The sequence below is a fragment of the Salvia hispanica genome, chromosome 3 (assembly GCF_023119035.1).
Source record: "Salvia hispanica cultivar TCC Black 2014 chromosome 3, UniMelb_Shisp_WGS_1.0, whole genome shotgun sequence".
NCBI lineage: Eukaryota > Viridiplantae > Streptophyta > Magnoliopsida > Lamiales > Lamiaceae > Salvia > Salvia hispanica.
In genome coordinates this window covers 16263071-16276596 of record NC_062967.1, presented here as the reverse complement: position 1 = coordinate 16276596, position 13526 = coordinate 16263071, and the positions used below count along the sequence as shown (strand labels likewise).

The window sequence follows — 13526 nt, the reverse complement described above, 5'->3', positions numbered from 1 at the left end:
ATTTAAATCCACCCAATTTTACATTGTAAAAAATGAAACAATTGGAGAAAAGCATACTTCAGAAGACTTAGAAAGTAAATTAGACTCGGTAATTCAGTTTACCCCAACGACCGAATTAATTTTTACAAATTAATAACCATTATGTAATTCGGTATATTTAGGTAGGAAATTGGAATGGGCCAAAGTCAAATATTTTTTTTAATAATATGGTCTTTTATAGTAGAAGTTACTCCATGTGCTATTAATTTCAAATTATTCAAATGAGATAGAAATATTCCAGAAGTATGATGGTGATTGATATCATAAATTGAAGACAGTCAAATAAACGAGAAGTAATGAAATATAACTCAACTAACACCATATTCAATATTAATTATTTGCCTAACTTGAATTATAGAAAATGGAAAATATTTGGTCCTATTTAGAAAAATAAATTCCTTTTCTTTGGAATGGAAAATGATGAACAACACTTTTGGACCAACATGATAGTATATAGTACTCCGTATGTAACTATTTATTCATTAGAATAAAAATGTAAATTACATACTTTAAAATGAAAAAAAGGGGTTGCAAATAGTCTTATAATGGAGAACATAAATTATAATGCAAATTGATCAAGTAGGAGAGAGATACAAAGAAAATGATATGAGTATTGTTAGTGAAAAATGATACTAACACATATTGATTAGAGTAAATTATCATAAATACGTAAGGATTAATTTTGATGGCTGAAATAAATGAAAAACAAAACTATTTTTTGTAAATAGATATATGAAATATTTTAAAATTCAATTAAATTAAATTTCAAATAATCCATTCTAAAATTTTGATGAAAAATATAAATTAATTATATGCATAAGTTATACTACTAATAAATAACGTCAATGAATAAAAACATACGATATGAATATACACATGAGTAAAAGTGATTCATTAGTGATATAATTATGGTATTCAAGAAATAATAAAACATATAAATAATAAATATGACGAAATGAAAATAGTGGTAAGTTATGGATGCCTTGATTAAGAATAGTCACAATAAACAAAACCCAATATTAATTTGCACATCAAGAGGAAAATGAATCCATACACTATCACTCTGCATTGACTTGTTCAATGGCTAAATTCATTTCTACTCATCAACATATTCCAACTTTTTTTATGGTTACAATTCATTATATACCACAATTATTTATCATAAGATAATAATACTACTATATATACACCGATTGGATTAATACATAATTATTTACTACTATCTTTTGATTGTTTCTGTTCTGGTCAATCTCAAAATAAATGATTACAAGGATCAAATCTTTTGATTTTTTCTGTCCTAGATTTCTTGTTTAGTTGTTTTTTCCGCTTTTATAAAATAGTCATATCTTTTTATCTTAGACAATTAGATAGATTGTTTTATAAGATTGTACAAGATTGAAATGGAAGTATACTAAATTAAACATCGTACGTTTTACAAGGTCAAAATACAGTGTGTGTTTTGAAAATAAGAGACATAAACAAGACCGTATGTTTTTATGTTTGACTTAAATCGACAAACATAATTTAGGTTTGGATTAGATAATTTTAGCTTTATTTTGCATAATCTTTTTGGATTAATTAATTAATTAGAAAATATGTGACTAATGCTAACGGATGATTAGATTCCAGTACATAAATTTAAGTAAACTTAATCCGATCATAAAATATCGGATAATTTAGAAATTATGGGTTATCTATTTCTATGTTAATACTCGTGGGTAATAGTAATGAATAAAAACCTACAGATTGTTTTATAAGAAGATCAATAATCACTTCACACCACGAAAAATCTAACTTATAAAAAGATTTCATAAACTATGTGTCATATCATAACCAGCAATCACGTACGTCTAGAAGACAAATTAATCTTTTTATTTAAATGTATATTTTAATAATTAACACCATAACAGTACCAATAATAATTATCTCTACAGCAGTACTATCAAAATAAAATAGATGAATTTTTATTTAAAAAGTGGAATGTGTTATCTTTGAAAGCAATATTAATATACTACATAAATCACAATTACAATACCTTTCTATACGTAAGTGTATAAGGTTAGTTCTTTCGATAGTAATTTTATTTTAAAATGTGTCGTATATGGATTCGGAAAAATGGATGCATCCAGCAAAAGTGCATTCACATGAAATCTTGACAATCATAAAGCTGAAAATGATTTGTAATTTTAACAATAATTAAGGTTTAAACTATTGTCCGTATTAACCAATGTAATAAATATGTTAAGGATTGTTGATTACTAGTATTTGCTTAGTGAAGAATAATTATTCATTTGGACCATGACCAATTGATCCATTCATGACATCTACAACAGAGGTTTATCACGTCCCAATATAACGTAACGATAACAGGTACGTGTTTATTGACGAAGTGTTATTTTAACGGCACATCACAGCCATCACGTTATGCGTGCGTGACACATGCGGCCGTTTTAGCTTACCAATAAATACCTCAATTTCAATTAAAATTATTAAAAAAATTATAATGAGAATAACTAAGTAATTTACTAGTATATTATTAAATTAAAATTAAAATTAAAATTGAATACTCTCTCTAATTAATTCATTTTCGTATCCTTTCAACTTTTAACAAAAGTTAACTATTTTTTTTTATACTTTAAAGTTCACATCCTTTGACGTTCATATTTTTTGACATTTAACATTTATTAAAATTGTGCTGATAACAAATGAGACAGACAATTAATTAGTGAGAATATAAGATAAGAGTAAATTAAATTATTGTATATCATTCAGTGGAAAATGGTTTTCAAACTTCTTTAAATGAGATTCATATTCATACAGAATATCTCACTTCTGATTTAGCCATTCAGCTCTCAAATTCGTTATTGTTTTCACTTTTTAAAGAAAAATTGATTCTTTTATTACACAGAAACAAAGAAATCTCACCCTAATTCTGTTGAATTCGTGTATATTTAGACGAAAAAAGATTCAATTTATTTCACTAATTTCAAAACAGCTGCCCTTTTCCTCTCTTGGAGTGAATCAAACGTTGTTTCTATCAAAACTCCTTCTCTTCCAAGTTTTTCCCTCCCTCGCTTTCACACACAGCCCACGCACTACAAAGCGTAATTCGCTGTGATTTCTTATCGAATTAAGGAAAATCGGGTGCATGTCATTTTCCCAGCAAAGATTGAAAAAGAAAACCAATATTTTTTTTTATATCGAATTTTCAATTTTGGGTAGTGGGTTTTTTTTCCCAAAATTTTATAGGTGAGAATAGATTATGATTTTCTCTTTTTCAAGAAGAATATCTGGGCTTTTTTGGATAGAGAAAAAGATTGAATTTTTGGGGGTTTAGCCGAAATCCGACGGAGCCCGGCTTTTCCGGTGATCAGAAATCTTGTTGAAAGATCGAATTTTGGGAGAAAATTCAAATAAAAAAAGGGAAAATTTGATAGAGTTGCGGTTTATGCTAATGGTTTGTCCAAACGTCAAAGTGTAGTAATCTTTTTTTAAGACCAATTCTCTCTCTTCTCTCCTCACATAGAAAGTGAAGGAAAATCCCGTCAATTTCTCTCTTCCTCTCCTCGTAAAATCCTTTTGGTTTTTCCCTTCCTCTGTTTTTCATCCTCTCTTCTCCTCTGTGCCAACGAGTTAGGAGAGAGAATCACACCCAAATTCTCTCTCTTAATCCACCATATCTCGCCGTGTTGAAGGGAAATCATGTTGATTGACAACAAGGTTTCAATGCAGACCACAAACCTTGAAAGCTTCTTAAATCGCACAACGCCCCTTGCCCCTTCCCAGTTTCTCTCAAAGGTTTGATCTTTATCTCAAAATTCCAATTTTCATGAATTGTTTCAAGCTCCCATTATTTCTCTATCATGTTTCAATTCAATTTTACTATTGATTGATGATGGTTTTGAGTGATTCCCCCTTTTTGTTGATGGTTTAATTGATGTGTAGAGTGAGGCAAGGAAGCTTAACAAGCTATGGCATCCATGTGAAAGGGAGAAAGTTGACTACTTTGTTCTTGCTGATCTTTGGAGTAGTTTTGATGAATGGAGTGCTTACGGAGCCGGAGTTCCAATTGCCTCCGATGACGGCCAGAATCTGATTCAATACTTCGTGCCTTACCTCTCTGCAATCCAGATTTTCACCAGTAGTTCATCTGCAAACTGCTTGAGGTGAAGAGACCACATTTACAGAGCTGATCATCGTTCTTGATTTGATTGAGTTCTTTGTTTAGTGTGTTATTTGATTGTGATTGTTGATTTGTGTTGGTTTTGAGTGGCATTGCTAAGCTGGAAATGAATTGAAATTTGAATGTGGATTGCTTGATTTGATTGGAGACTGCATTTGTGGTGTAGGGAAGAGACTGATTCCGTGAGCGAGACAAGGGACTCGTTTAGTGATTCGTTCAGTGACGAGAGCGAGAGTGAGAAGTTGTCGAGGTGGGATGGGTGCTCGTCCGAGGAGGGGATATGTGAGCAGGATTTGTGGCATCCGAATGATAGATTGGGTAATCTTTACCTTGAGTACTTTGAGAGATCGTCTCCCTATGGAAGGGTCCCTCTCACGGACAAGGTAACCCTTTTTTATTGAGCTTGAGTTCGTGTTTGCTCTTGATAAAGTTGAAGGTTTACTTAATATTGGCAAGGAATCAATAATGGAGGAGTGGGTTATTTGGATATGATATGGAAGAATCAAATAATTAGGTCATGCCTATTATAAAGAAGTTGTGAACTTTCTTGATTCGTGTCTTGATCTGTTATAGGCGAACGTCTCTTTATTCTACTTTCGTGTTATTGTTGAGGAATATATTCTTGCTTTTGTGGATTGAGTTTCTTGATTATTTACTTCTCAGATTAGTAGCTTAGCTCAAAGCCATCGGGGATTAATGTCGTTAAGAAGTGTGGATCTTTCACCGGCTAGTTGGATGGCCATCGCCTGGTTAGCATTCTAAACGCATTACTGTCGTATCATCTGTATTCAGTACGCGTGCATAAATCATTTCTTCTTGATCTAGGTACCCTATCTATCACATTCCAACCGGTAGAACCAATAGAGACTTGCAAACGTGTTTCCTCACGTACCACACCCTTTCCTCCTCGTTTCAAGGTATGAACATGGAACTCAATCATCGTCTCGTCTTCCCATTTTCTTGAAACGTGCTTATAATTCCGGGGTTATGATGAAATAGACATGGACTTGGGCGACGACATAGACGATTTGAAGAGGAAAAGAGAGGAAGGGAAAAGTATCTCTCTCCCTCCATTTGGTTTGGCAAGTTACAAGATGCAAGGGGACGTGTGGCTTTCAGACGAGAACGGCCTTGACCGGGAGAGGATGACGTCGCTCTTGAGCGTGGCCGATTCTTGGCTAAAGCAATTGAGGGTTCAACATCACGACTTCAACTACTTCATGGGAATGCGGCATGGCTAATACACACCCTAACGTTGCCTTCTACAAAGCCCCCCACGAGATAGGCCATCGTGCTCCCGAAGCTGCATTGTCGTTTCGAGCCATTTTAGGACTAGTCTTTTTAATGGTATTTTAGGACAAGTGAGACTAACTTTGAAGGCTTTTTCTTTTCTTTTTTTTCGTTTTATTTGTTTTAGTTTTGCAAGAGAAGGCTTGTGATGAAGCAAATGTAGGTGGGAGAAAGGTGAAACTAATTTGTGATTATATTTTCTGACTCGATGTACACAAAGGGGTTGTGCTGATGAACGATTTTTTTTTTTCTTTTTTCCAAAAGTAAAGTTAATAGAACTTTTTTTAAAGACATCAAATCCCTCGTGATCATTCGAATTTTCGATCTACCGGAATAACCGAGAAAAATGCATCTATTTTGTGTTTAATGCCTTTTTTGATAATTGTCGTTTCTAAACAAGTCATTCGAAATTCCGATCAATGGAATAGAGAAAATTGCATGTATTTCGTGTTTACTAATATTTTGTGGTTCATAACTTTGTATCATTATATTATCATTCACGTGTCAAGTCAACTTTTCAAATAAATGACAAATATTTACTCATGTGTGTAAGCCATTTATGTGTCACGTTAATTTTCCAAGGATATAGTAATGGAAAAGCGACAAATTTGGTTAAGTGAGTATAATTCACTTCATTACTTGCTTTTTAAATTGTTATCTATTTACTATTAAATTGAAATTTCATATATTTATTTAAGTTTAAAAAATAAGTAATTAAAGTTTTATAATTATTATTTAAATAAAATATTTACATAACTAAATAAAAATTAAAAAAAAAATAGAAATTACATACTTGATCTGACATTTCACGTAAAATAAATTGATTGTATTTAATGACAAAATCGACCATTGTAGTTGTTCATATATATAGGTTATAGAAATGAAAGTTTTAAGGTACACTAGAATAACCTCAATTATAGTTTTTTTTCACAAATACTAACAAAATAAAATCATTGTGGATAAGTCTTTCACACCATAAGAGAAGTGGGCTCCAGTGGATGAATAGAATGATGTAGATATCATTATCCTAATTGCAAGATTTCTACGTTTATATACCCATCTTTTGGAAGTATTTTTAGATTAGACCTAAATTTTAAATTTATCAATAATTACTTTGAATTTAACATTCTTTTTGTAGTAATTGAGTATATTTTTGTGCGATATTGAAATCGAGATTTAAAAAATAAATTAAAATAATAAAGACAAAAAATAAATTATCCAAATTAGATTTCGAGCCAACAACCAAACAAGTACCCTCTGTATTTCTGATAATTGAGAGATGGTTGGACACAAGAATTATTTGACCACATATTATTCTATCATATTTTATAGAATAAGTTTTATTGATTAATTTATATCATCTGACATGTGAGGCACGTGTTTAATATGTCTAGTAAGCTCATGTATTTAGCAAAATATTCCATACACTCAATATATTTACCAAATTGAGCAAAAATAGAGTTTTAAATTATAGGAAAAGACTGAGATCAAGATGAAGAATGCCTTTTGTAAAGACTATCTTGATATAAACGTATATTGAGTAAATTTCATGACGCGAATGATAATAAAAATAAAAATATGGCGGATTCGTACACCACATAAGTTTCCATGTATAAAATTATGAAAAATTAATGAAGTAGTTATGAAAATCAAAATTATAATATATTTTTATTTTTATTCTTATTCATTTATTTAAAGTATAGAAAAAGATCAAAAGATTTTTAAATTAATTATATCATTAGATGTCAAAATTTGTATATGTAAGCGGTGGTTAGAAAAAATTATCACAAAAGGTAATCCAAAAGATCACGAAAACTAGTTGCAACAAATTTATGATTTATGAGACTCTTTCTCCAAAAGTTAAATAGAGTATATTTGAATGAAAGCGATGTATATTCATGTGTTATTCAATAATTAAGTCAAGGAATATAATGAAAAATATTGAGTCACGAGCTAAACCCGACTCTTGGGGGACCAAATCACATGTTCTATGCGCTTTTATTTTCGGTTGAGTTGCAAAAGCGTGTTTCCAAAAGGAGTTGGCCCATCATGTGCGCCCATTAAATTCGATATGGACCATCTCTTGTCTGTCTAGTGAGGATGGATAGTTTTTGTTTTAATTTGAAAGTGTTTTTGTTTTAATCTTAAAGAGTTTCGTATTAGACCGTTTAAGAGAATGAACTCGTAGTAATTTTTTCAAATCGGATAAGTGTCGTGTCAGAAGGTCTAACGATCGAACTCGCAGTAATTTTTCGATTTAAAAAAGTGAAGGTCTAATAGGCACATATAATCTTATCGAATCCAACCTACTATCAAATATTAATGAGTTATGATAATATAATTATTCCATTAGAATGAGTTATTGAAACATCAATATTATATTGATAAATTTTCATACCATTTCTAAGGGAATAACTTACCTAGATTTCACAACTTTTTTATATGTAAACTTAAATATGAAGATGAGTATTACTATTTGGTTATGTTTTGAGAAACTGTTACAACTCCGAATTAAATATGAGGAAACATTCCTTCTCTAAAAAGAAAAAAGTAAGCGGAAACAACCAATCTTTTAAAAGACATACATGTCACATTAACTTGATATTATAATTTTCAGATATATGTGAAGAATGAAAAAGACTTGGTTCTTGTTTTCGGTTGCAAATAAATGCTCATCACAGACATTTTATCAAAAAAAAGTACTCCATGTATATACATATACTATAATGGAAACGTGTTTGACTTTAGATTTTGGTTTAATAACAATTAACTTCATATGATATATGCTATATATAATACGATTTTGACTTTAGATTTTAGTTTAAAAATATATTCTACGGAGTATTTTTTTCTGATATCTGCATACTACAAATTGCTTATTCAATTTGCAAAATTATATTTTGGTTTAAATATATAGTACTCTCTCCGTCCAAAAAAATAGAGTACAATTACCATTTTTGGTCGTCCACAAAAAATAGAGCTCATTCATGTATGAAAAAATTTCAACAAATAATAACTCTTCACATCATTCCACTAACTCTACTTCTCACTTACTTTTTCTTCTTCTTCTCTCTTACTTCTTTTCATTCTCTCTTACTTTACCAATTCTACATTAAAACCTGTGTTATACACAAATTGCCCTATTTTTTGTGGACGGAGGGAGTATGTGATAATTATCTTGGTTCATGAGATTGAATTTCATAATTTAATCGTAGATGGATAATCAGGTGATAATTAGTCATATAGTGAATCCCTTTGTCTGAGGAAAATAACTCTTTCCTTGGGCTACACGCCATTTTATGCAATTTTATATGTTGTGTGTTAAATGAAGAGAATAAAGTAAGAAAAATGTAATAGAATAATAATAAAAATATTTTAATTTTAATAATAAGTTATCTTAATTGAAATAATAAAAAGAAAAAAAGCGAATTTGCTCACTGAATTTTCTTTAAAAGAATGAAAGAAAGGGACCACGACCATCGTTGCATCATCCTGAAATCAAACCACTCAAAAAATTCTAGACAAAGTGGAATTGGATGTATAATAAATAATCATGATTAATTTTGCTTTATGGCTTATGCCTCACTTATTGCACTTATGCAATGTGAACTCTCCCATGTCATGCTACAAAAGTTTAAGATGGTTTTTATGGGATAACCTTTACTATAATCATTTAATTATTGAGTAGACAAGAGTATTGCTCAGAAATTTACAACTGCACGATTTAGACTAAGAAGCACTGCGTTGCACGGTGATGAGCACACGCGCCACCTACGCGTGCTTGAGCACGTATTTCATGACTCGTCGTCCAACGTGTCACATGATTTAATATAGTACTCAAGTCAAGGGCTCAAATAATCATTTATGGAGTTCAGAAATAATCTTTATGTCCCACAATAGGAGTCACGGTTGGTCTGGGCATGAGTTTTAAAAAAATGTAAAGAATAGTAAGTTGGAAAAATTAGAGGAATGTGAGATCCACTTTTTTATATTGGTTTATAATAGAATGTGAGTGAAATAAGTTACTGAAATATCAAAATGTAATTCTTATTATGGGACGGTGGGATTAACACGTATTAGGGAACACATTCTACTGTCAAATAGTTTATCTCTTAGGAGACGAAGGGACTACCACATTAGGTGCCTCAGATTTCATAGATGCTACAACATTCGAATTAGTATAGATTTCATAGATGCTACAACATTCGAATTAGTACAGATTTACATCAAATGTCTCATCAAGGGCCATCCACATGATCCGATACGTCCGTGTCAGGCTTAAGCCCGACACGGATGGTAGATGCTACACCAGGTAAACTAATCCGCCCGGTGCATCTCTAAAGACACCATAAAAAGAGGAAGAATTCGCATTGCTTCTAAATCTTGGAGCTAAGTATATATGTATGATAGATAGATTAGAAACATAGATATAACTATTGAAACAAAAAGTTAAAAGCTGGCAAATCATGTATTCCACGAACATCTTCTAAAGACAATTCTCTTTCCAATTGTGTTCTTGTTACTTGCAACACTTCCTGAGCAAAATAAATCCAACATAGAAAGCAAGGTTACTATCTTGTTAGAAAAGGGGAGAGAGCAAAGACAGAGAGAGAGGGAGTACATTGAAATCCATGTATGAAGCATGCATTGCAAGCCATTGAGCGTCCATCATCGTGAAAGCTATACAATAGAGGATGTCGAATGCATCTCCGTCTTCTGCAATGGCACGACGAACATTTCTCATTCAGTAAAACCAAGCATGAATACAAACAAAACATTGCCCAAAACTGACTTTACCTCCTAATAATGTGAGAAAGTTGAATCCAGGAAGACATCTGGGCTTTTCTGCAAAGATTAAATCAAGAAAATTGATCAGACAATATTTTAAACAGACGAGTAACGAATACCACATAGTTAGAGCTCGATATCATTTTGATTAATGAAGAATGCAGTAATGCAAAAAAAACACACACCAAAAATTCACTTTCATTAATAAAGAATGCCACACTTGAATGCCTCAAAACAGTCTGAGGATATACATAAAAAAGCATGTTATTCGGGGCAAATATCGATTTCTAGCCAAAGCATGCCCCTTTTTTTTTGGTTCTGTCTGAAATGGTTGTGAAACCAAGCACGAAACATAGAATGCCCGATTTTTGTTGTCTGAAATCTCTCACTTTCCATAGTGGCATATCACTACCTAATGAATCGCCTTTGTTCTTAAATCTAGAGCGCGCCCACTTATATTCTGCGTGGAAATTGTACTCGGACAAAATCCAACACGGGTTTACAGGGTGCAAAAGTGGGCACAAGCCATGGGAAAACATGCATACTTAAGTTGTAACATTTACCCAATTATATGACATACCTGAATGTAAATCTAGCATCTGAATCAGCATGAACGAGACGTTAATGCCAGCAACGGCAAACGGGTACTCCCATTCGGAACGTTCCCCAGCTTGCTTTAGAAGTAACCTATTAAAAGTAGCCTTCATTTATTTTGTATTAGTCGAAAACCATGTTGCCAACTGTAATTTATCCAACGACAAAAGTTCATCACTGAGTAGAAAACTAAACATACCGGGTAATTCCGGGCAAAGTATAGCAAGTTCTCAAGTGAGAGGAAGCCACAGCCCCTAAAGTGAATGCAATTCATAATGAGAAGAACTGAAATATTGGGATTGATTCACTGACACAATGATGATAAGTGGTAGACGAGGCTGACAAAAATCGAACCAAATACGTATGCAATTAGACTAAAATTACACGGACTTAACAACTCAACACGGCTACTACTTGATCTGATTTCATACACGGAGAAGAAGCTAAAGACAAAAGTGCACCTGAAATCAGTCGACGGATTTGCTCCCTGCCATCCCATATCTTTCCACTGATCGGATATCATACCTTTAAGCTTAACATCAGGGAATGCCTCATTCCACAAGGCTTTAAGAGCTTCCTGGAAATGGAGTCGGACTATGAAGTCGTTAAGATTGGACATATGTTACACAGTCAAAATCTCCCTACTCAAGGAGACCACTCAGATTCAGTCAGTTAAAGGGAAGAAAGGAAAATGTAGAGAAAGCATACTTGATGTTCGTTTCGTGTCTCATCATAAGGAACACCTAGACGTTCTTTAAGGCATTGCAATCTTTCTTCCTGGCAGAAATCAGAACGTCACTACCCACAACAAAGCTATTGTCATTCTAAAACACAAACACACACAGAGTATATATACGAACTAATGGAAGACAACCTAATCACCTGCATAGGGGTCAAAGTGTAATCGAGAAATTGGGTGCTTCCGAATCTTCTGTTGGTGGTGCGGCTAAAGAGTCCTACCCACGATCGTGGTCCAACCATAGCATTAGCTAAAATTGAAAGAAGCGGATCAGGAACAAATAAACAGAATATATAATGTTAAAAACAAATGGATAAATTCACTCTCCACTTCCCTCTCCTTTTATTACATGAATATACAAGAAAAGACATAAACGCACACTATTTGGACAGATTTTATGACTATATCTGTAGCATTCTTTAAATCTGATGCAAATATTCATATGGAAAGCTAAATCAGGAGATGCAAATTAAAAGATGGAAAAATTTGGAGTGAAGTGAAAAACAATCTCTACTCACTAAAGCACTGAGCTAACTGTGATATTAGGTGAGCAGAATCATGCGACCATGCTGATTCCTTATCTCGTTCCTTCCCGTCCCAATACAGTTCATCTTCATCAACCTGAACACGAACACCCTTAAGAACAAACGATAAAGATTCGACTAATTCAATACATCTAAGTCAGAGTTCACTTCGGTTAGTATGATCCAACATGAATCTATATACTTGCTGATTCTTCTTGTGTACGGTTCTATATGCAGAACTCGGAAAAAAAATATAGTACTAGTAAGCATGAGAAACGCATTAAAGATCAAGAAAACAAAACTACTGAACAGTGAATACTTTGAATGATGACAGATAAGTTCTGGCCTCGCATATGAAAATGAAGCATAGCTTGAATTCAAGATTTGAAGTGTGAAAATAGCACTGATATAATCACTTCAAAAGAGGTGAAAAAGAAAAAAGAAAGCAAAAGATGATATGGCAGCGGACAATCAATATCAACGGTTAAAGAGATAAAAAGAAACCGACAGTACAACTTAAGCGAACAACAAATCAAGCCATTAAATTGAAAAGCTTTTGAGATCATTTGCCACTGAACTCATTCTTATACAGCATAACATCAACTTAAGATTGTGCATCACATAATTTGAGGCAAAAAAACTGCAATCTACTACAAATTTCCAGCATAAAGCTTCTCAGTTTTCGTGTCCGAAGCCAAGTCAATGCGTTTTAAGCAAGAAAGAAACACGATTATAAAGGAATATGGATGCAACAGCTTACTCCTTGGTGAGAGGCACAAGAAGGCATACATTTTCTTCTCCTTAATTTCATCACAGGGAGTCAAAATGTGGGAGATCAGATTCCCTTTGCCACAAAAGGGATATGAATAATATGAAAAGCAATTTAACAGTGCAAATTGAAACCAATAATTACTCCAACCCATGCTTGGCCTCTCTAATTCAACCTCTAATCATTCCATAATCCTCTCCCCCTCTCTATCTCCTCTCTCTTAAACACTAGTACAATAGAGTCTCAAGTACTAAAGGAGCCCTAAAGATTGGATTTTTATGGGCTTTAACATGAACAGGGGAGATTAATGGCGCAATCAAAGGAAACTTTTTGTGGGTACACTTAATCAAATGATGGGTTTTCATCAATTGAGATATATTCTATGAAACAAAAAGCTCTCAAAAAAGGAAAGAGGGAGGCATGCACATTATGCTTCCATCTTTGCATGACAAAAAGAATAAGCACAACAAAATCATTGCCACTAACGTCCAATTAATGCTATAAATTTTCAAGGGAAGAAATTGCAGTACCTCATATTTACCCCATGTGAAAAACTAAATAGTAAAAAATTCTTGATTTTGTGATTTTTTTTCTTTTTTC

At 32.7% G+C, this 13526-nt stretch overlaps 2 protein-coding genes across 2 annotated transcripts; one reads left to right on the top strand and one right to left on the bottom strand.

The window, feature by feature from the left end:
* Window positions 1-3043: 3043 nt before the first annotated feature.
* LOC125211442 lies at window positions 3044-5766 on the top strand. Its single transcript, XM_048111239.1, has 6 exons — window positions 3044-3837; window positions 3985-4205; window positions 4389-4605; window positions 4886-4971; window positions 5048-5139; window positions 5222-5766. The coding sequence occupies exons 1-6, from the start codon at window positions 3742-3744 to the stop codon at window positions 5461-5463; spliced, it is 954 nt and encodes a 317-aa protein (XP_047967196.1). The 5' UTR covers window positions 3044-3741; the 3' UTR covers window positions 5464-5766.
* Window positions 5767-9603: 3837 nt separating this feature from the next.
* On the bottom strand, window positions 9604-12996 carry LOC125216893 (ELMO domain-containing protein A-like). Its single transcript, XM_048118681.1, has 10 exons — window positions 12918-12996; window positions 12152-12254; window positions 11777-11883; window positions 11603-11671; window positions 11356-11471; window positions 11094-11148; window positions 10881-11001; window positions 10310-10357; window positions 10134-10228; window positions 9604-10047 (listed from the first exon to the last, which is right to left on the bottom strand). Exons 1-10 carry the CDS (start codon window positions 12966-12968, stop codon window positions 9946-9948), a joined length of 867 nt encoding a protein of 288 aa, XP_047974638.1. The 5' UTR covers window positions 12969-12996; the 3' UTR covers window positions 9604-9945.
* Between the last annotated feature and the right edge of the window lie 530 nt (window positions 12997-13526).